The following is a 22,455-nucleotide window of genomic DNA, read 5'->3' as shown; positions in this document are numbered from 1 at the left end:
TTGATTAGAGTTTATTTTGGAGTTTCAAATTATTTTAGCAAACTCATTAATACATCTAATTGATTGTCTATAAAAATAAAAATAAAATCTAATTGATTATGTTTCACTTGATTTCAAGTCCATTTGTCTAGTAACAAAATTCATAAAAGCTTAGTTATATGCAAATGAGAAACAATAGGGTTTTAGTATGTGAATATTAGGTTGTAATTTTATTTTATTTTTATTTTTTTTAGCTCCAAATTATGTTTTAAATTTTATAGTAATTCAAAACATTAAGTCTTATTTGATTTGGAGTCTATTTGTCTAGTTAGAAAATTTGAAAAGGTATGGTTCTACACAAAAGAGAAACAATAGAATTATTTTAAACCAATTTTTTTTTCCTTAGATTTCTAAATTAATTAGGCAGGTATTTGAATTTTAAATTATTTAAAAAAATTACTAGACTCATTAATGAATCCAACACAAAGTCCTACTTGATTTGGAGCTTATTTGCTAAATGAAAAAAAAAAATTAAATATAGATGTGCATAAAGAAGAAACTACAAAAGTCATTCAAGATGAGTTTTGGTTCATAACTTTTAAATATTAATTAGATTGGTTTTGAGTTATATGAGTGTTTTCTATTAATTAAATAGATTTTTTTTAAAAAAAATCGATGAAAACTTCTACTTGTTTTCTTTGTAGACTTTTTTTTTTTTTTTTTTTTACTTCACTTTGTTCTCCTACTTGTTTTCTGCAGACTATTTTTTATTTCACTTTGTTTTTCAAAGTTGTTTTTAAATCACACCATCAAACAAAGCCTTATTATACTTATTGTTTCTGCTTTCTTTGTCATTTTTTTCCCCTTTGTTTTTGGTGTCCAATGAATCAGCACTACATGCTACTCCTACTGATGCAAATGATGTGGACAAAAGTCTGGTTGCAACGCTGTTTGTGAACTATGCATTCATATTACATGTAAGTTTGATTGTTATATTCATGAATATTTGAACATATTAGTGTCTAATTTTTCGAGAGATTTACTTAAAGATGTACCAAATTTACTTAATGATGTACCTAGGGTTCCAAAGTCCATTCCAAGATGGAGAACGACTTTCAATGACTTCCCTAAGGTCCTTAAAGGATCAAACGGACCACAAGAAGGGATATAGAGGTCTTGGTAGCCCAATGATTGAATATACCAAATTTTCTTAAAGATGGGCCTAGGTTTCAAAAATCCATTTTGGAGTGAAGAATAACCTCTAGTAACTTCCCAAGGATCTCTAAAGGATAAATGGACCTTGGGAAGAGAGATAGGGGTCTCGGTAGCCTAAGGATTGGAGCACCAAATTTTCTTAAGGATGTACCAAATTTTCTTTAAAATATACCAAATTTAGTTAAAGATGTACTTAGGGTTCCAAAGTTCATTTCAAGATGGGAAAGGACTTTCAATGACACTTCCCTAGGGTCCTTAAAGGATCAAATGGACCATGAGAAGGGATATAGGGGTCCCGATAGCCTAATGATCAGATATACCAAATTTTCTTAAAAATGTGCCTAAATTTCAAAAATTCGTTTTAGGGTGAGAAATAACCTTCAATCACTTCCTAAGGATCCCTAAAGAAACAAATGGACTTTGAGAACAAAGATAAGGGTCTCGGTAGCCCAATGATTGGATGTACCAAATTTTCTTAAGGATGTGTCAAATTTATTTAAAGATATATCTAGGATTCCAAAGTCCATTCCGAGGTGGGGAACAACTTGTAATCACTTCCTAAGAGTCCCCAAAAGCTTAAATGGACCATGGGAAGAGATATAGGGGTCCCAGTAGCTTAAGAATCGGATATACCAAAATTTCTTAAGGTTATACCTAAGATTCCAAACTCCGTTCTGAGATGGAAAATGACCTTCAATCCCTTACCAATATGGATCATGAAAAGGGAGATAAAGGTTTTGATTCCCTTAAGATTGGATATATCTATTTTTGTTAAGGATGTACCTAGGGTTTTAACATTCATTTCGGGATGGGGAAGGATTTCCAATCACTTATCGAGGGTCCCCAAAGGAATGTATAGACCATGATAAGAGAGATATGAGTCCACATTCCCTTAGGAATGAATGCACCTATTTTTCTTACATATATACCTTTTTTTTATTTATGAAATTAATATAAAAGGTTAACTATAATTTTTTTATGAAATATATATATATATATATATAAAAGCATCATCATTTACTGTGATTTTGATATGATAAATTTAAAATAAAAATAAAAAATAAAAATAATAAAATAGTATTACAAATGTATTTTTATTTTTACGTTTAATAGGATTTAAAAAATAAATAAATCTTTTATTTAGCATTAATATAAAAAATGTTATATCATAAACATCTAAATAATAAAATATAATTTTTAAATTTAAACCTTGATTTATCAAATGTATTACTCTAATTAATATTTAAAATCAATAAGTATATTATTTGTGGGATAATATTTTCATTTTGTCTATTATATATTTATGTTTTTATTTAATTTTTTATATTAACTATTTATTATATATTATCATTTTAAAGTTAATATATCCAAAAAATAATTAAAATCAATAAATATAGGGAGATTAGAGAGTGAAAAAAAAATAAAATTAAAGAAGTTTTATGAGATAATACATTAACATATTTAAAAGAAATGTTAAAAATACAGGATATGGTGGAAAAAGAGAAAAATAAAATAAAAGAAAAATGTAAAATGTTGAAACGTGGCAAGAGGTGAGATGAGTTAGGAGTTTATGTGAGAAAAATTTAAAAAAAAAAATGTGATCGGTATACTTTGACAGTAGCATTTAATGTGATAATTGTAGTTACCCTCAACAACTTTGAGAACAATTTTAGAACAAATTCATAAATATTATTTGAGTGCATGAAGTAATAATTTTTTTTTTTTCATTTTACATTAAAACTGAAGAAGTAAAAGTAAAATTCTAAAAATTATATATATATATTTTTAATCGGTGGGTATGGGTGCATGATTATCCCTATTATTTATTCATATTTTCGCCGAAGTTTGGTCGTACGGAATTCGTATTGCTCCAACATACACGTGTACATGGAAAGTTGATAGAGCATTCCTCTCGGTGGTGGTGTCACCAAATCAGCATAGTTTATCGGGGAGGCATCCAGAGAGTCTAGAAGAATGTGGAAAGCGGGGTGAAGTTACTATTGGGGACACGTCTATAACCGGGCTTGCTTCTTTTTGAATGTACTAATTACAATAATAAGTAATAACCATCCTAGCGATCCGCGAAGACATAGAAACCCTATTACTTGGAACTTGGAAGGCAAAAGGGTACGCAGATCACATGGCTCTCAACCCTCAGCTTTTTCCTAATGGGATGCCCGTTCCTTTTATGAATGAAATTTCCGTCCTTGCCAGAGATGGCGTCGAATTTGAGGTAGATAAGATTCCCGGGTAAGCCCCCTCCTTTTTGTTGTCGTTCTAGGTTTTTATTTAATTTCCGATTTTCATCTGTACTTGTCTCTAGTCTATCAGACAAGAAAATTCTGATTTTGTGGCCCATTAAGAAGATAATTCATGTTTGGAATGCATGCGATGCTTTCCGTTTATATTAAATATGAATTCATGTTCTGCTATTTCATTCCCTATTCTCTTATTTCGACTCACTCCTGCCCTTTTAAGGCATTGCAAATTTAGTAGGTGTTATTAAATTTTTTATAATTTGGAACGAATTTAACGCTGCCATGATCCCTTGGTATTTTCTGGGATAATGAAATCAAATTGTACTTGAATTTCTTACTAGCATGACTTCTCCAATGGATTTTCTTGGTTCTTGGGTAGGAAGACTATCTTATTGTTTGGGTGTCGACTGCTTGACCCAGGCCAAGACTTCAGATTGCAAAAAACTCTTCTAATTTTCTAAGATCTTTGGTTTGGTTATGTTTTTTGGAGAATCAAGTGAAGCAAATATCTTGCTCCTCTCTCTTGTCGCCGGATTGACTTGGTTATTGGGTTTAAAAAATAAACTGTTGGAACATATGAACATGATTATTCAGTAAACTGGGAACCTTTTGATGTGTCACCTCAAAATTCATGACTGTTTTTGGATCTATACTTTGTGTACTAGGCAGAGGTCAATGTTCTGCAACACAATGGTGCAGGAACCCAAGTGGGAGTGAATGCATCAGTGGTGGGGGGTGGAAGATTGGGGTGCACAAGCTTGATTGCTATAAATAGGGTTGGAAGATTGCTGGGATTTAGAGGTAGGCAGGGGCAGGAGTTGGTGGTGGTGGTGTTTTTTTTTTTTTAGGCTTCCTTGTTGGTTTGCCAATGTTGGGGAGTAAAGAGTATTGCTTATGTGGAAGTAGCAAAGGGTGGTCAATTTTTCATTAAGCCTATGTCAAGGCTTTAAGCTATAGATGTATCTCTACTTTGCCAGCTGCTTCTGTACTAGAATTCATGGGTTTCCTTTTTTTTTTTTTCAGGGTATTTAGGTTCTATCATAAAGTATTGAATAGCTAGAGTGCCAGGTTTATTAAGAAAAGCTACCTTATGCTTAGCTTGGTCAACTTGGAGAGAGCATAATGGCAGGATCCTGGATGGGATGGAGATTTTCGAGCTGAAGTTGAAGGGATCTGGTCTCAAATCTTTATTTGTTTGGTTGGCAGACTCCTTAAGAGAGCCGATATGGCTTTCTTGGATTCATCAACAATCTATGAAGGCTGCCATTTTTCTTGAGTTGAAGAATGAGAGAAGGAGGAAATAATTGTTATTTATCATACTAAAGTCATTGTGGAATTTCTTATGCAAGCCTATCAAAAATAAAAAATAAAAAATCAACAATCTATGAAGGCTTTGATTCCTTCAACCTTCAAGTTTTTGTTGTTTCATGTTTTGATATGTTCTTTGGTTTTTTTCCTTCTTTCTTCTCTCCTAAACAATGCTGCTGGTTTTATTTTTTTATTTTGTTTTGGGCATAGCCGTAATGATGAGGTAAGGGAATAGAGGGTCTCCTTATCTTAAACCTCTAGAGCTCTAAAAAAATCTCCAGGGGTGGGTTCCCATTCACCAAAACAAAGAAAAGCATCATATTGTCTGATAAAAAAAAAAAAAGTAAAGAAAAGCATCGTATTGATGCACCGATTGATCCATTCTACTAGACCTACCCATTTAGAGCCAAAACCTTTTTTTTCCAAGATTGCTAGTAAAAAACATTAATTAATGTGATTGTATCCTTTCTTAATGTCCAACTTACAAATGACTCTAGAATTATCTTTTAGCCTTGAGTCAATGGCTTCACTAGTTATGAGAACTATATCTAAAATTTGCGCCCTTCGCACAAAAACATGTTGGAAATTTGAGACCACTTTGCCTATCACCTTTTTTAGTTTGTTGGCTAGAACCTTTTCTAGGAGCTTGTATAACCCTCCAACGGAACTAATAGGTCTAAAGTCTTTTATATCTTTTCTCACCTTTTTTTGGAAGTTAGGCAATGAAAGTGGCATTTAAACTTCGCTTGAAGGTCCCATGATCATAGAACTCCCTGAAAAACCCCATCAACTCCCCCTTCTTGAAATCCCAACAAAATTTCTAAAAAGGTAGGGAAAAGTCGTACAAACCCAAAGCTTGGTCCCCACCAAGACTAGATAAAGCTAAAAAGACCTCCTCCTTGGAGAAAGGAAGCTCCAATATCCCTAAATCAGCGTTGCTCAAGGAGGCAAAAGTCATGCCATTTATACTCAATTTCTACTACCTCAACTTAGTCAAAATCCTATGGAAGGTATCTACCACTTACTCCTTAATGGCAGCTTCCTTAGATAACATTACTCCATTCACTGTTGTTTTGTCTAAGAAGTTTCTTCCGCGAGCATTGGCCATTTTGTTAAAAAAAAAAAAAACTTAGTGTTATCAAGAGTCTCAATCAACTCAAGTGATATGTGCATGATGAGATGACTTTTATGATTCATTTTCTTTGTATCATTCTAACTTTTTCTTGCATATATTTTGGTTTCAGAGCTCATGGTGGAAACTTTAAAGCGAAGGGAACAATCTACTTGTCAAATATACGAATGGTCTTTGTTGCAAATAAGCCTGTTGGAAACATTACTGCTTTTGATATGCCATTGGTAGGAACAAGTTACCCTTGTTAGTTGTTTCTTACCTATCTACATTTCATTGCCTTGTTCTTTGAACCTTTGCAAGTTACTTTCTCCTTAATTACTTTTGTTAGCTTGTTGCATATTTTGGGGTGGTTTTTGTTGCCTCTTACCATATGCATTTTTCCTTTTAGTTGCTTATTTTCTCTTACTTGCACTCTGTAGTCAGCTTGATCAATGTGACTTAAGTAAGTTGGTTAGCACTAAACATCCTTGGCCAAATGCCTTCAATACCACTTATTGTACCAGAATTTCTCTTTTTTTTGGTATGGTGGGTTTACTGAATTTTGAGTATGAATGATAATAAGTAAAGTAAAATATTATAATATCAACAAACTCTTACTCTCCTCTCCAATTTGTGATTCAAATCTTCTAGAGTATCAGTAGGTTTGCTTCCTTGTATACCTATTTCCTTAATTGGATCAAGGGAAGGAATTAAACGGCAAATCCATAAATCTAATTTGGGGTGAGGGGCAGCAAAGAGTAATGAATTTATTCCCCTAGGAGGGGGAGGATAGAAGTAAGGTTGAAGATATTTGGCCTTGTGAAAAGCTCATTTTACCTTTCTAAAGGAGGCCAAGGCTACATCCTAACTAAGGCTACAACTTGGATGGGTTGGAAAGGTTAGAAGGTTAACACAATAATCTTGCATATCAATATGTCGTACCTGTGCCAAAGCCGACCCAAGGGTGGGTTAGGCATTCCCCATGGTCAATTCAGGTTCCCAAAGGTTCTTATAGGTTATTAAACAAAACAATAATTCTAAAGCTTAAATATAAACCATATTATGAAATAAGAGATTAAAAGAAATATTTTAAAGTTATAAAATAAATCATTAGTTATTAATTTAACATAAATGATTATTCACCTACTCAAACTTCAACTATCAAAAATACTTTAACAATTAAAAAATTTATGAGATCATTAATTATTAATCTAATATAATTATAAATTAAGAAATGTTAAAGAGTTCTTTCTTATCATTTTTATATTTTTTATATTTTAATAAGTAGTAATAAAACAATATGTAATATAATTATAAATAAATAAATGAATAATATGTAGTGTTCGGGTTTTAGTGGGTTGCTAGACTTTCAACTCATGCCAACCCTAATATTTTCAGGTTGGTATTTTTCTAACCCAAACTTGACACTAACCCTTTTAAGCCTTGTCCTCTCCTACCTAAGCATCGGGTTAGGCACGGGTTAGGTGACTTCTTCTCTCCCAATTTTTAAGGATCATGTTCCCTCTTTAAGCCTAAGTCAACTCCACTTCTAGGGAGGATGGAAGGTAAGGTAGTAGAAAAAGGATGTGGGTTTTCTTGTTGGATTAGTTTTGGAGAATTGTTCAAGTTTCTATTGGAAGGGGTTGAGGATTGGATTTAGGATTGTTGTTGAAGGGAGGAAGGTAAGTTGTTCAGAAGGATTGCAAAGAAGGCAAAAGGTGATAAAAGATGGAGTTGGATAGTAATGAAGTTGAGTGTCTTGTTGTGCTCAATTTTCATGAATGAGCAAAGGAGTTATTTTCTTATAATACTAGAAGGTAAAAAAATCTTGAAGGGATAGTCAATTTTAGCTAAAATTTTAAGTAGACTAGTTCATCCTTGAAAACTTTGCTTGATGGTGGAGGGATAACGAAAGGTAAGACACCTTCCAGATTTGAAAATGGTTAAAGGTGGAAGGCTTCAAAGATCTTATCAAGAACTGGTGGGAGGGGTACAATGTTCAAGGGTCCTTTAGTCACATTTTGGCAGTTAAGCCTAAAGCCTTGAAACAAGATCTTAAAGTCTGAAATGAGGTTTTTGGTAATGTGTCCACTGAAAAACTTAAGGCCTTGGCATAGTTAGGGCTGTGGGATGCAAAGGAAAAGGAAAGGGCCCTTATTATTGAGGAGAATGAGGTTAGAAGAGAGGTGGTGGACGAGTTCAAGAAATGGGTAGGGATGGAGGAAATCTCTTAGAGACGAAAGTCAAGAGAGTTGTGGCTAAAAAAATGGGACAATAACACTAGATTTTTTCATAAAACGGCTAATGCTCGAAAAAAAAGGAATTTTATGGGCAAGTTAAGGGTAAATGATGAGTTGCTAGTAGAGGAAAACATCAAAGGAGGTGTGACAAACGCTTTTCAAAGGGTTCTAGCAGAGGCGGGGGAGTAGAGGCCAAGTATATATGGGTTAGTTTTTTATTCCTTACAACTAGTTGATTTAGAAGCTTTGGAGATCCCCTACTCTAAATAGAAGGTCCTTGCAACTTTATCCAACTTAAGTGAAGATAAGGCCTTGGGCCCAAATGGTTTTTCCTTGGCGTTTTGGCAATGCTGTTAGGATTTTGTGAAACATGAGGTCATGGGTGTTTTTAGAGAATTGTATGGCTTGGGATCTTTTGAGAGGAGTTTAAATGCTTAGGGGCCGGGGGAAGGGGGGGAGGGGAGGGGAAGCAGAAGGCTTATAGGACTTTAGACGTATTAGCTTGGTAGGAGGGTTATACAAGTTTATGGCTTTGACCATGTAAATTGAGTTTTGTCCTTGCAGTTTTGGAGAAAATGGGGTTTGGCTTCAAGTGGATAGGATAGATCAGATGGTGTATATTTACAACTCGCTTCTCTGTTTTGGTAAATGGTTCCTCTTCAAGTTTTTTTTGAAGCTTCAGAGATTTGAGATAAGGAGATCCTTTGTCTCCTTATTTGTTCATTTTGGCAATGGAGACTCTCTCTTACTTGCTCTCTAGGGCTAAGGAATGTGGTTTTACTAAGGAATGTGGTTTTATTAATGGTTTTCTAGTTGGAAGGAGGCATGATGCGGGAGTGGAGGTTTCCCATTTGGTTTTTGTAGATGATGTCCTCATCCTTTGTGATGCAAGTTAGGAAAATCTAGAGCATTTGAGTTAGATTTTCATGCGAATCAAGGCATGTTCAAGACTAAAGATTAATTTGGAGAAAAGTGAGTTGATTTCAGTTGGGGATGTCCCGAATTTGGAGGAGCTTGCTGAGGTTCTAGGTTGCAAAGTAGGTGTTCTTCCAACCACCTACCTATGTCTTCCTTTGGGCACTCCTTATAAGTCCTTTAGGGTTTGGGAAGGGGTGGAAGAGAGGTTTCAGAAAAGGTTTGCTTTGTGAAAGAGGCAACATCTCTCAAAAGACGAAAGACAAACTCTGATTAAGAGCACCTAATCTAGCTTATCGATTTACTACATGTCTCTTTTTGTTATCCCTAAGAGAGTGGCGACTAGATCAGACAATATTTAAAGGGATTTTTTTGGGGGAGGGGGAGCTTTGGTTAACAAGCCCCATTTGTTGAGTTGATCGGTTGTTTGATTGGAAAAAGTGAAAGGGGGATTGGGTTTTAAAAACCTTTTGTCTTTTAATAAGGCTTTTTTGGGAAAGTAGTCTTGGAGATTTGCGATTGAAAGAGATCTTCTTTGGAAATAGATAATTGTCAACAAATTTGAGCAAGAGGATGGGGATTGGTGCACAAAAGGTGTGAGAGAAAGGTATGATGTGGGGGTATGGAAGGTAATTAGAAATGGTTGGGAGGCTTTCAAAGTTAAAACACGCTTCAAGGTTGGTTCTAGGAACAAGGTGAAGTTCTGGAAGGATAGATGGTGTAGGGATTTGCCTTTAAGGGATGCTTTCTTGGATTTTTTTTCTATAGCTTCCTCTAAAGATGCTTGGGTGGTTGATGTTTGGGATGGTGGTAGTTGGAACCCTAGGTTTATTAGACGGTTGAATAATTGGGAGTTGGAGGAAATAGATTTCTTCTTTGGGAGGTTGCATGATCACTCTCTTTCTTTGGATTTTGATGATATATAGGTGTGGGGGGGAACAAAGAATGATGAATTTTCAGTTAAGTCCTTCTATTACTCCTTAGCTAGTAAAAAAAGTGGAACTTTTTCCTCATGGTATAGTTTGGAACTCTTGGGCTTCTATTAGAGCTAGCTTCTTTGCTTGGGAAGCAACTTGGGCCAAAATTTTGACTTAGGATTAACTTAGAAAGAGGGGTTGGAAGATGACTAATAGATGCTACATGTGCAAAGAAGAAGAAACAAGTGATCATATTCTACTTCATTGTTCGAAAGCTCGTATTTTGTGGCTGTTAATTTTTCTTATCTGATGTAAAATGGGTGATGCACTCTTCAGTGAAAGGGTTACGCTTAAGTTAGGGAGGCTCTTGTGTTGGAAAAAAAAGGAAAAAGGTTTAGAAAGTTGCTCCTTTATGTCTTTTTTGGTCCATTTAGATGGAGAGAAATAGGAGAGCCTTTGACAATTGTGAAAGTTTGGAACAAACATTTAAAAGCTCCTTTTTGTATCCTTTTTTGGATTAGGTTAGATTATATATTTGGAATGGTTCTATGTCAATGTTAGATTTTGTGGATTGGTTAGGTTCTTCGTAGGGTGCGGTTGTTGATTTTTGTGCATTCGTGCCTTTTTGCTTCTTAGTTGCTTTATATATGTTGTGTATACTTTTTATTTTTCAATATAATTGCTTTTACTTATAAAAAAGAAAAAGAAAAAGAAACATGAGTGAGAACAATAAGATTGCCTCTTCATTTCTTGGATAAGGGCTTGTTTAAAACCTTGGGGGATTTGTGTGAGGCTTTCATGACTATGGATGAAAACATAATACTATGCCGTAACATGCAATGAGCATACATTTTGGTGAAAACAAATGGTAGGATAGTGTTAGGCCCACTTTAGATAATATTGGGCAATTCATGCTTTGCAATCTAGTTGTGGTGGGAGACCCCACCATGAGTGATCCAGGTTACTCCAAGAGATGTTAGAAGGGGGTTGAGGATTAGGGAGAGTGAAGAGAGGTCCACACATGTTAATGGGACTGTGGGGCAAATAGGAAGGTAAGAGAAAATGGAAGAAGTTATAGCATGTCCACTTATGACAAAAAAAAAAGGTGCTAATAATGGACAAGTACTATAAAGGAGACCTTTCAAAAAGGCAATAGGGATGAAAGGTTGTTCAAGGGAGAATGAGCCAAGGAGAACTTTGTGAAGCAAAACTCATGAGCCTATGAGACATCAATCTCTTACACAGGAGGAGGCCCAAAGTGGAAGGGGAATGGTGGAATGTATGGAAGTGGGTCTTAATAAGAGTCACATTAATCTTCCTTTACTCCAAGTTATTGTGGGTTGTGCCAAGAATGGGCCTTTGACCATAATTATGGAGGATGGTGGGGGTGGAGAGCCACTTAAGGTGTCATGAGTAGACAACCCAAGGTGGTGTTAGTGATAAGATTCCCTTAATAGGGAAAGGGCCCAAGATAGTAGGTTGGGCTAGCAAGAACAATGGAAGGAGGGAGCTCATGGAATCAAGGAAGGAGGGTACCAAGATAAAAAGGGTGGAACCTAACCCAATGGTAAGGCCTATCTCTCCACTAAAAGTAAAAAAAAAAAGTGAATTGAAGGGAAGAGTTAGGGCTTAGAGTTTGCTTGAGAGGGCGAATTTTGGTTAGGAGGCACTTTCAATAGGAATGAATGGATTTCTAGGTTTTCTTTATTTTTCTACATTTTGTAAATGAGATAGGGTAATCTATACTTCATCTTCTCCTAATGGGGTTGGTTAGCCTTTGTTGGGGTTGATTAAGGTGTTGTAACTTGGTGGTGTTGAATGAGGGATCTAAGAGGGGGATTGACATGATAGGGAGGTAGGGTCATTAATAATAGTATTGCAAGATGGAAACATGGTGGAGTTTTTAGAAAATGCTTGAGACGCCAAAGGGATATGAAGATAAAGGAACCCTAGGGAAGAGAAAGCTATAGAAAGGGGGATGTCTGATGGTTTACTGACAAAGGAGGATTCTTGTTTAATCGGCCAGAAAAGGAGGGATCTAGGAGGGTTTTAGATGGAGATCCTGCAATTGATAGAAGGATGGAAGCCAGAAAAGGAAATTGAAGAAATTTGAGAGAGAAAAAAAATGCTTTTGTTTTTATTTTCCTCTTTACATTCAAACTAATTGTTGCATCGATATTTATACATGAATGGTTGAGGTCATTTGCCTTAGAAAAAAAAAATTAATCCTTGATCTTAAGGAAAAGTCTCATAAAATCAAGAAATAAAATTAGAATAGGAAACAACTGTATGCGGTACAGTTGTACTCCTTAATAAAATGACGATCTATTGCCACATACTTTGTTTGATAATGATGATTGGGTTCTTAGTGATACTTATGGCAGCTTTATTGTCACAAAACATCTTCATAAGATCTTATACTGGAATTTTCAGCTTGTTTAAGAGTCCCTTTAACCACATTCCTTGACAAATTCCATGTGTCATAACTCTAAATTTTGTTTCTGCATTGCTCCAAGCTACAATAGATCATTTCTTGCTTCTCCAAGTAGCTAGATTCCCTCATACATAGGTGCAACATCCTGATATTGATTTTCGATCAATTATGAAGCCAACCCAGTTTGCATTTGAAAAAATTTCAATGTTTTTCTTTTGTATTCTTTTGAAATAGTCCATTTCCTGGAGTCATTTTGAGATATCTTAGAATACGATATACAACTTTTATATGTTTCTTAGTTGGATTGTTCATGAATTAACTAACCACACTAATTGAAAAAGCAATAATTGGTCTTGTGTGAGAGAGATAGATGAGTTTTCCCACAAGTCTTTGATATCTCCTTTTATCCATTGGAGCATTTCCTTTAATTGTTCCTAGTTTAGTAGTGTAATCCATAAGTGTGTCTGTAGGTTTACAACCAAGCATCCTAGTCTCCTTTAGCAAGTCTGAGACATATTACTTACGTTAGGAGACTGTAATACCCATTTTTTATCTAACAATTTTCATCCCAAGAAAATATTTAAGATTCCTTAGGTCTTTAATTTCGAACTTATGGGCAAGAAAACTCTTGAACTTGCCTATTTTTCATCATGATCTCTAGTCAGGATTATGTCATCCACATAAACAATGGTAATGACAATTCTTCTGTTAGTAGTGTGTTTTACAAATAGAGTGTGGTCAGACTAACACTACGAGTAACCAAACCTCTTTATAGCCTTAGTGAAATAGTCAAGCCAAGCTCAAGGAGATTACATGAGACCATATAGAGATTTTTTTAGTTTGCAGACTTTGTTAATGTTTGTCTTAGTCCCAAGATCTGAAGGAATTTTCATGTACACTTCTTCTAAGTCACCATTGAGGAAAGCATTCTTGATGTCTAGTTGATGAAGAAACCAATCTGAGTTAACAATGAACAATAACAAAACACGAATTGTGTTCAATTTGGCAACTGGAGCAAAGGTGTTTTGGTAGTCCATTTTTTAGGACTACATAAATCCCTTAGCAACTAGTCGAGCTTTGTACCCGTCAACACTCCCATTTGCTTTGTACTTGATTGTGAAGATCCACTTACTCCCGATCGGATTCTTTCCTTTTGGAAGTTCAACAAGTTCCTATGTCCCATTCTTCAAGAGCTTGAATCTCTTCCTCAATGACTATATTCCATTCAGGTATTTGTAGGGCTTCTTGGATATTCTTGAGAATCCGAATATCCATAAGACTGGTAACAAAAGCTTGATAACCTAATGACAAACTCTTATAGGAGATAAAGTTATAAATTGGATTATTTGTGCAAGATTTCACTCATTTCCTTTTGGCAATTGGCAAATTGAGCTCATCATCTATTGACTCATTAAGATTAGAATCAATGTTACGTGTGTGTCTCTCTTTTGGGACTGAATTTGGTTCAGTTTCATGTAGTAGCCCGAGATGTGTTCGCTGCTTTATATCTTCTTGAGACTTTTTCTTTTTCCTTGAGTAGACAATGAACTCACTGTTATTAACAATCTGAGATTGGTTTTGCCGAAGAGGAGTACTTGGCATGGCTTCCTCTATCATTTTGAGGATGTGACAGCTTCCAATCTGCTAGTTTCCCATGGATTTTCCAGCACATGTTCTTGGTGTGACCTGGTTTTCGGTAGTGATCACACTAAGGTCCCCCTTTTCTTGGTTGATTGTTGTTAGAAGGATTGGGAGGACCCCGAGCCACTAGGGCTGAACCCTCAGTGACAGGTTGGTTGGTTTGTAACCCCCATACCATTGCAGTTTTATTAAGTTAAAAATTCCTGCTAAATAAAACTAAGGAGGAAACATGTTTACATAGGGCCTTCCTTGATAATATTAATGTTTTTTTTTATAGATAATCACAAATATATTAAAGGGCAAAGACCACAAAGTATATAGGGAGTATACAAAACAGCCTAAAACAAGAACACAAAAAACAAGCACCCTTACCCACCCTTAAGTGGCTGCTATCCACTCCAAAAAGCCTAAGAGCGAAGAGGACCCCTCTCCAATATACAAAAGAATTTTTGAGTTTTTGTATATCTAACACACCTCCCCTAAAAGCTAATCTATTCCTCTCCTTCCATACCGTCCAAAAAATACACAACGGGATGAAATTCCAAATCTTTTTCCTTTTTTTCCCCACAAAAGAGCCCCTCCAGCTGAATAACGCCTCTTTAACTAACTCTGGGAACACCCACTGAACTCCAACAAGGGCAAGGACGGTCTCCCATAGGGCCCTTACCACTATACAATGTAAAAGAATGTGATTTACATTTTTCTCTTCACAACCGTACAAAAAACAGCGGTTAGGGAGCTGTCATCCCCATTTTTAAAGCCTATCCAAGGTGAGAATCTTCCCTCACGCGGCTTCCCAAGCAAAAAAGGCTGCTTTGGTTGGGACCTTGTCCACCCAAACGCATTTAGTCGGAAAGGTGCATGCATTGGTAACAGCCAGCACATTGTAGGCAACCTTAACCCCATATTTGCCATGACCCCCACCTTTCCATAGCACAGCGTCCTTCTTTGAAGATATGCTGAAGTCCCTGAGCATATTAAGCAATCCTCTAATCAAGTCCAACTCCCAATCATTAAAATCTCTATGAAATCTAAGATTCCAACCTCCTTGACCAATGCTTGGGTCCCACATCTCATTAACCGTTGCATTCCTGTGAACTGCCAACTCAAAAAGCTGGGGGAAATTTTGGGACAGCGTCGCGTTGCCACACCACTGGTCAGTCCAAAATTTAACTCTAGTCCCCTTCCCCACCTTAAACTTTATGTTATCCCAGCACCACTTTGCTTCCTTCATAATCTCCTTCCAAACCCCCACTCTATAAGTTCCACAGGCTTCTTTAGTTCTCCACCCAAATTTTTCCTAACCATATTTCACCCTAATCACCATCTTCCAGAGATTATCCTTTTCAACGGAAAATCTCCATAACCATTTACCCAACAACGCTTTGTTCAAGGGATCAATCTTCTGAATGCCAAGGCCACCCTTCTCCTTTTGAGTGCACACTACCTCCCAATTAATTAAGTGGACTTTCCTCTCCAAGCTTTCCCCTCCCCAAAGAAAGTCTCTTTGTAATTTTTCGAGTTTATTTGCAACACTCTTAGGCATTCGAAAGAGGGATATATTGTAAATAGGCAAGCTAGCCAGAGTGCTCTTGATTAAGGTGATACACCCACCCTTCGATATATATTGTCTTTTCCACTGGGCTAATCTTCTCCTCATTCTCTCTTCCACCCCATCCCATATAGAGATAGCTTTGTGGTGGGCTCCAAGAGGCAGCCCCAAGTAAACAGTGGGCAGCAACCCCACTTTGCACCCAAGCTCCACAGCCATTTCCTCAATTTCTTCCACCTCACCAATCGAAATTAAGACGTTTTTATCTAGATTAATTCTGAGACCGGAAGACGCCTCAAACCAAGCCAAAATCCAGCTTAGAGCGGATAGTTGCTCTTTCCTAGCTTCACAAAATATGATTGTATCATCAGCAAAAAGAAGATGTGAAACTATCATCTCCTCTTCCCCTCTCCCCCGAATTCTGCAGCCTGACAAGAAGCCCCCATCAACCGCCCTTCTTATCGGATTGCTTAGCACTTCCATGCCCAACACAAAGAGATACGGAGAGAGAGGATCTCCTTGCCTTAGCCCCTTAGAATTCGAGAAGAAGCTAGCTGGCACCCCATTGATCATGACTGAAAATTTGGCGGTTGAGATGCACCACCAAATCCACTCCATCCACCGCGACCCAAAGCCCATTTTAAACAGAACTTTCATGAGAAAATTCCAATTAATGTTGTCCTAGGCTTTTTCAATGTCCAATTTGTAGATCAACCCTTTCTCATTCCTTTTGTGCCAGAAATCAATCACCTCATTGGCAATAAGTGACGCATCCAAAATCTGTTTGCCCCTCACAAAGGCATTTTGATCCCCAAAAACCACCTTGTCTAACACCTTCTTCAACCTATTCGCCAACACCTTAACCAAAAGCTTGTACAAACTCCCTAACAAACTGATTGGCCGGAAATCTCCCAGGTCTTCAGCCCCTCCTTTCTTAGGGATAAGGACTAAGAAAGTGGAATTGAGGCTTTTGGCAAAAGATCTCTAGTCATAGAATTCTCTAAACAGGTCCATAATCCCCTTCTTCACCAGTTCCCAGCTTGATTTCCAAAAAGCAACTGTGAAGCCATTTGGGCCTCGAGCTTTATCACCATTCATATCCATTAGGGTAGCATAAATTTCCTCTTCAGTAAACGGCATCTCCAAGACTTCAGCTTCACGGGAATTGAGGCGATTAAGGTGCAGCCCCTCAATATCCGCTCTCCAGCCTGGCTCTTCTAATAGCAAATGCTGAAAAGCATTCACTATCCCCTCCCTCACCTCCTGGTCCTCAGTCATCCATACTCCATTAATTTTAATTCTATCCAGAGAATTATTCCTTCGGTGAGCATTTGTCATCCTATGGAAAAAGCCAGTGTTCCTATCCTCTTCTTTAAGCCACAACTCCCTTGACAATTGTCTCCAGTGGGTCTCTTCCATTAAGACCCATTTTTTAAAGGAGTCCTTGGCTTCTTTTTTCAGCTCAGTTTCTCCTTCAGACAAGCTCCTCTCACTTTCCACCCCGTCCCAAAACTCCACTTGTTGAAGAGCTGAGTTCTTATTGGCTTCCAGCCTACCAAACACCTCCCTGTTCCACACTTTGATTTTTTGCTTCAGCTCCTTCATTTTAGTGACTAGCCTGACACTGACCCTCCCTCTCACCTCAACCCCTTGCCACCAACCCCGAAGAAGGTCCGTAAAACCATCAGCTTTAAGCCACATATTTTCAAACCTAAATAGGGAAGGACCCCTCCTTAACCCACCCCCCATCAACAATATAGGAAAATGATATGAGGTAGGTCTGGGCAGCCTACTTTGCACAACCTCATTGAAATGATCAAGCCAATTCTGGGTCACCAGGAACCTATCCAATCTGGCCCAAGCCTGATTATTCCTCCCCCCACTCCATGTAAGCACACCCCCTTGCAATGGAAGGTCAATGAGCTCTAACTCATCCACAACCTGAGCAAACCTTCTCATTGCACTCGTTAGCCTTCCTTGATTACTTCTTTCCCTCTGGGAAAGGATGACATTGAAGTCACCCCCTAGACACCAAGGATCATCCCAAATGCCTCTAATTGCTCCTATCTCCTCCCACATCCACTCCCTTTCAATAAACATCCAAACTAGCCCATCTTCCACGTTCCTTAACCTACAAGAGATTGAGAAATTTCCCACTTCCATTTCAATCACTTCCAAGGTCCTCTTATCCCAGCAGATCAATAAACCTCCCGCAGAACCATGGGCGTCCAGGGTACCCCAATCAAAAAAATCTACCAATGCCCAAGCTTCTCACCAGCCCCTTTGTCATTGCCTGAATTTTGGTCTCCTGGAGACAGAACAAATCCACCCTTTGACTCCTGATCATGACCTTAATCACCTTTTTTTTTTAACTGTCGTTAGCTCTCCGAACATTCCAACTCAAGAGTCTTAGCTTCATTTAACCACCATGATCTAACACCCTCTTACTTGCATTCCACACTTCTGTTTCTTCCCCCCATCGTAGTTTAATTGAGCATTCTAGTCTTTTTAATTCCCTTTTGAACTTAGATTTTTCTAGAAGGTTTTTGTTGTGGACTCTTTCCCTTCTCTTTCGGATATTAACCAAAAAATCCAAAATTTCTTTCTCTAGACCTTCTGTCGAAAACCCCAAAAACTTACTGAATTTGGCCAAATCACTCTCCTCCCAACTATCCTCCTCCCATCCCTTTCCTTCTCGTGGCAAAGATTGAACTAAACACAACTCCTTTCCACAGTTGTCCTTGCAGCCATTAATAACCTCTGTCAATTCCCAACGGCTTACATTCTCCTCTTCTAAGGGTCCCGGGGTGAGAAGCATGCATAAAGGGATTTCCCTCTGGTGAGTCACCCTGTCATCCCTAGAAAGGTCGCAATACTCCCCCAATGGAGTCCGACCGAAAAAGAAAGAAGGAGAAGGTGAGACCCAGACACCAACAAACCACTAGGGTTAGGAGCACACCCGTACCTTGACGCTTCCTCAATTAGGGAGTTGTCGGTCCTTGACCTTTCCACGGAATAGAGCTCCTCCTCAATTTGCTTCCACCGGCCATCTTTTTCCCAGAAAGGAAAGCTTTCAGCGTCTGGATCCCTTAGATGACTTGGGCCAGCCCACACTAGTGGCAGGGCCACCCCAGAGCAGCCCACCAAAGATTGGGGGTGGGCCTCGGCAGTCGTCCATCCTAACTGGCCCATGCGACCCAATGGTCTCCAAGGCCTTTAGCCTCCTAGAGCCCTCTAAAGACGAAGGCCCAATAGGATACGACCCAGCCTTAGGAAATGAGACTGGATCAAGCCCAAATCGGAGCTTCGAAAAGCCCCAATAAGGCCAAACTTAATGGGCTCCCCTTGCAGGCCTTCCTGGTCCCCCACTAACAACCCAACAAGGCCTCGAAACCGAGCCCAAAGGAGCCCCGGCCCACCTGTCTGCCCCCTCGTCCCATCAGCAGACTGCAGGTGGGTCTCGATCCTTGCGTCGTCCACCTCTTCCAGCACGCGCTTGCCCGCACGTGCAGAGACGTCACCCTCAACCTCTCCTTCTACTCCGTTGTTCTTTCCCCTCCTCGCTACCGGCAACACTCTCATTATCGGCCTTACCTCCCACCACAGGGTTAACGAATAACACACCCCTTCAACCCTAATTTCTACCATGCTAGGGATCTCCTTGCCAGTTAGCTTCACCAGGATCCTTGCCTATTGCAACTCCTCCAGCCTGTCCGTCTGAGAATCAATCGCTAAAAATCCCCCACACTACTCCCCCACCTTTCTAAGGGTGTCCCGATCCCATAAAGAGATGGGTAACCCCACGATTCTCACGCATGCCTCATTCTTCTTCTCTCCTTCCAACATACACCCCGTCCTAGGGCTCCATTTCTCCAGTCGCAGAAATGTCTTCCCTACCAAAATTCCTCCCAGATTTAGAGCTTTTTCGGCTTCAACTACCATCTCAAACTCCAACAGCACCTTTCCCCTTTCCAACTTAACCAAACCTAAGTTGCCCTTCAACCCCCAAGATCGTGCCATTTGGTTCCCCCAACTTCTCAAGTCATCCCCCTTCATTGACTTTGGATCCCACGAGCCAACAAGGCAATGATCCAACCTCTTTAGGTTTCGGTTGAGGTCCTTGTGGCTTACTTCCACCCTAGCCACTGACCTGCCATTGTGATTTTGCAACTTAACCACTTCCGCAAAACTTTTCCCCAAACTGGGCACCAACGGCATCGCCTTGTCCTTCTGACTCTCCTTCCTCTCTGTAGCAACACCCAAAGCCCTAAGCGTCTCCACCATAGCAACCCAGCCCCCTTTCCCTCCTCTTCCTTTTGGGATAAAGATGTTGAACCTTTTCTTCTCCAGATCCTCAACACCCAGACGGATGAAGCATCCCCCCTTATTTTCATCACGCAACAGTGAGTAGATCCTCCCTCTTTCCCTCCAATTTCTTACCCATTTGCCTGTTCGTGTGTCCTTAATGCACAGAGCCAAACCTTCCACAAAAAGCCCTAGACTATCGAGACCCATCTTAATCCACGAAGACACCCCTCTTTTCCTTTCCACAATAATGACTTGCATTTTGCCCTTCTTCTCTTCTGCCTCGATCTCAAAGGTCTTCGACTCCACCTCGAAGCTGCTCTTCCACTGGCTGTTCCGAGGCTCCAAGCAGCCAATATTTTCTGCACCATCGCTCGCACACAGAACCACTCGCTCTCACTCTCTCTCTCTCTCTCCAGCCCTCTCTCTCTCGCTCTCCTCCATCTTTTCAGTTCTTGCCTTGTGTTCAATTTTTTTTTTTTTTTCTCCTTGATAATATTAATGTTAAGAAAAATGAAGGCTGCAATTACATTCACTCAAGATTGTTAGGCCCCATTAGCCTGGATTTGGCTAAGGATTTATTTTCCTGTCCTGCTCTTTAAAAGGTCATGTTCTCCATTCCTTTAGTAATTATAAATTACAGGTAGCAGAAAGTAGTTTGCTTTCATTAGGACAATAGTGGTTGGTGGTGCAACCAGAGGCCAGAAGCATTGAGCCATCTGAGCCGTAGTTTCATTGAGTTCAAAACTTGCTACATTTAATTTATATGGGGATATGGAAGAGAGTAGCTTGCTTTCATTTGAACAATAGTGGTTGGTGGTGCAACCAATCATTGGCCAGGAGCATTAGTCGATCCAGTCTGATTCAGTTCTATTAAGGTCAAAATTCCTGCTAAATTTAATTTTTAGGAAAACATGATGACTTTACGGGCCTCAGTCATAACAGGGTTGTTCAATCTGCGAAGTATTTTGTTGTAAGTCAAAATCCTCTTTTCACCATGCATAAACTGAACTAACAATTAGGATAAGCACAAAAAATGAAAGCTTCTACAAATACGGATACACCCAAGACATCGAAACTCATTGCCCATGGGTAAAGAAAAACTGTTTCAACATCAAAAATGACAAAAACTAAATGGAATTCCTACTGCTGGCTTTGACAGCAGTTTGAAGTATTTGTTTTTCTGCTTGTAGTCTTCTTTATGTCTCTTTCAATGATTTGCAGCTATGGAGATCATTTTGCCTGTTGCACCATCTGGTGATTGGTTCAGAAGGCTATAGATCTGAACAATAGTTCTCTGCAGGGTTTTATGCATAATTTGATGTTTACATAGTTACTTTAATTGCTTCCTTTTGCAGCTTTATGTCCATGGTGAAAAATTTAACCAACCAATATTCTTTTGCAACAATGTCTCTGGTCTTGTGGAGCCTGTAAGTATACAAGAAGAGGTTTCCAATTGTTTGCAGTACCCATTTTTCTTGGGACTTCCTGATATTCTCAATATCAATAATTACAGGTAGTCCCAGAAAACCAGCATAGGGCGCTTTACTCAACTCACTCTTTCAAGATTTTGTTCAAGGAAGGGGGATGTGGAACTTTTGTCCCACTATTTTTTAACTTGATCACTTCAGTGAGAAGGTACAATGAACTAGCTGGTTCTGGGCCAGAGCTTCAAGTTGATCCTTTACAGGCGGCACAGACTCCAGTTGATGAGATGATGAGACATGCGTAAGTCAGTTGTGGTTGAGTTGATTTCACAAATTAATTACTAAACAAATATTGATAATTGTTGGTGCTCCTCTTTCAGGTATGTTGATCCCAATGATCCTACAAGAATCTTTTTGCAGCAACCAACACCAGAATCTCAGCTGAGGCGACGTACTTATCACCCAGTTGAGGATTCCATATAATTTCTCTTGCATAAAGGATAAAATTGTTTGGTTTTTAAGAAACCACATTTAATGCTATATTTGGGTTGTGTAATAAATTTTTAAGTATGATTCCCGCCTATAAGTGTACTTTTTACTACATCTTTAAACACTTACACAAGTCTACAAAATATGTATACTCAATTGGAAGAATTGTTGCAATCATCGCCCACGATCAGAACTGGCCGACAAAGGGGTTTTGGGGCCTGTTTTATCATGGGCATGAGTGGAATATGTCATGCCACCCTGATGACTTCAAACTCCGTCTTTTCTATGATTTATGACACCTTTCTCTTATACTTGGTTACACCTGATGGCAGCTGAAGTTATCTGGCCAATTTGCTAAGAACTCAAACTCTTGACTAGCCAACAGCATTTGATCTAGCCATGGTTGCACGGACCACAATCTTGCACATGTTTCCTTCTGCTACCCATTCTAATTGGTATTGAGGAGTCCAGAAGCTCACCTCATTTTCCTGTTGAGGAATGTTTTGAGCAAGACGAGATGAAACCACGGGTGATCTTGTATATGGATTCAGCTTTAGATTCTTCCTGTGACGATGCTATGCTTGGTATTTGTTTGTTTGTTTTCTTTTTAATTTAATTCCAAATAGAGCTTAATTTAATTGAAGATTAAATAATTTTAAATAGT

The 22,455-nt window shown here is 38.5% G+C and overlaps 1 protein-coding gene across 1 annotated transcript; it reads left to right on the top strand.

The window, feature by feature from the left end:
- Positions 1-3,050: 3,050 nt before the first annotated feature.
- Positions 3,051-22,110, top strand: LOC100246511 (UPF0664 stress-induced protein C29B12.11c). The gene is made up of 5 exons (XM_003631321.4): positions 3,051-3,444; positions 6,005-6,116; positions 21,234-21,305; positions 21,392-21,603; positions 21,683-22,110. Exons 1-5 carry the CDS (start codon positions 3,335-3,337, stop codon positions 21,783-21,785), a joined length of 609 nt encoding a protein of 202 aa, XP_003631369.1. The 5' UTR covers positions 3,051-3,334; the 3' UTR covers positions 21,786-22,110.
- The last annotated feature ends 345 nt before the right edge of the window (positions 22,111-22,455 follow it).

The sequence above is a fragment of the Vitis vinifera genome, chromosome 1 (assembly GCF_030704535.1).
Source record: "Vitis vinifera cultivar Pinot Noir 40024 chromosome 1, ASM3070453v1".
Classification (NCBI taxonomy): domain Eukaryota; kingdom Viridiplantae; phylum Streptophyta; class Magnoliopsida; order Vitales; family Vitaceae; genus Vitis; species Vitis vinifera.
The sequence above is the reverse complement of the archived record's forward strand: the minus strand, read 5'-3'. Positions and strand labels throughout refer to the sequence as shown.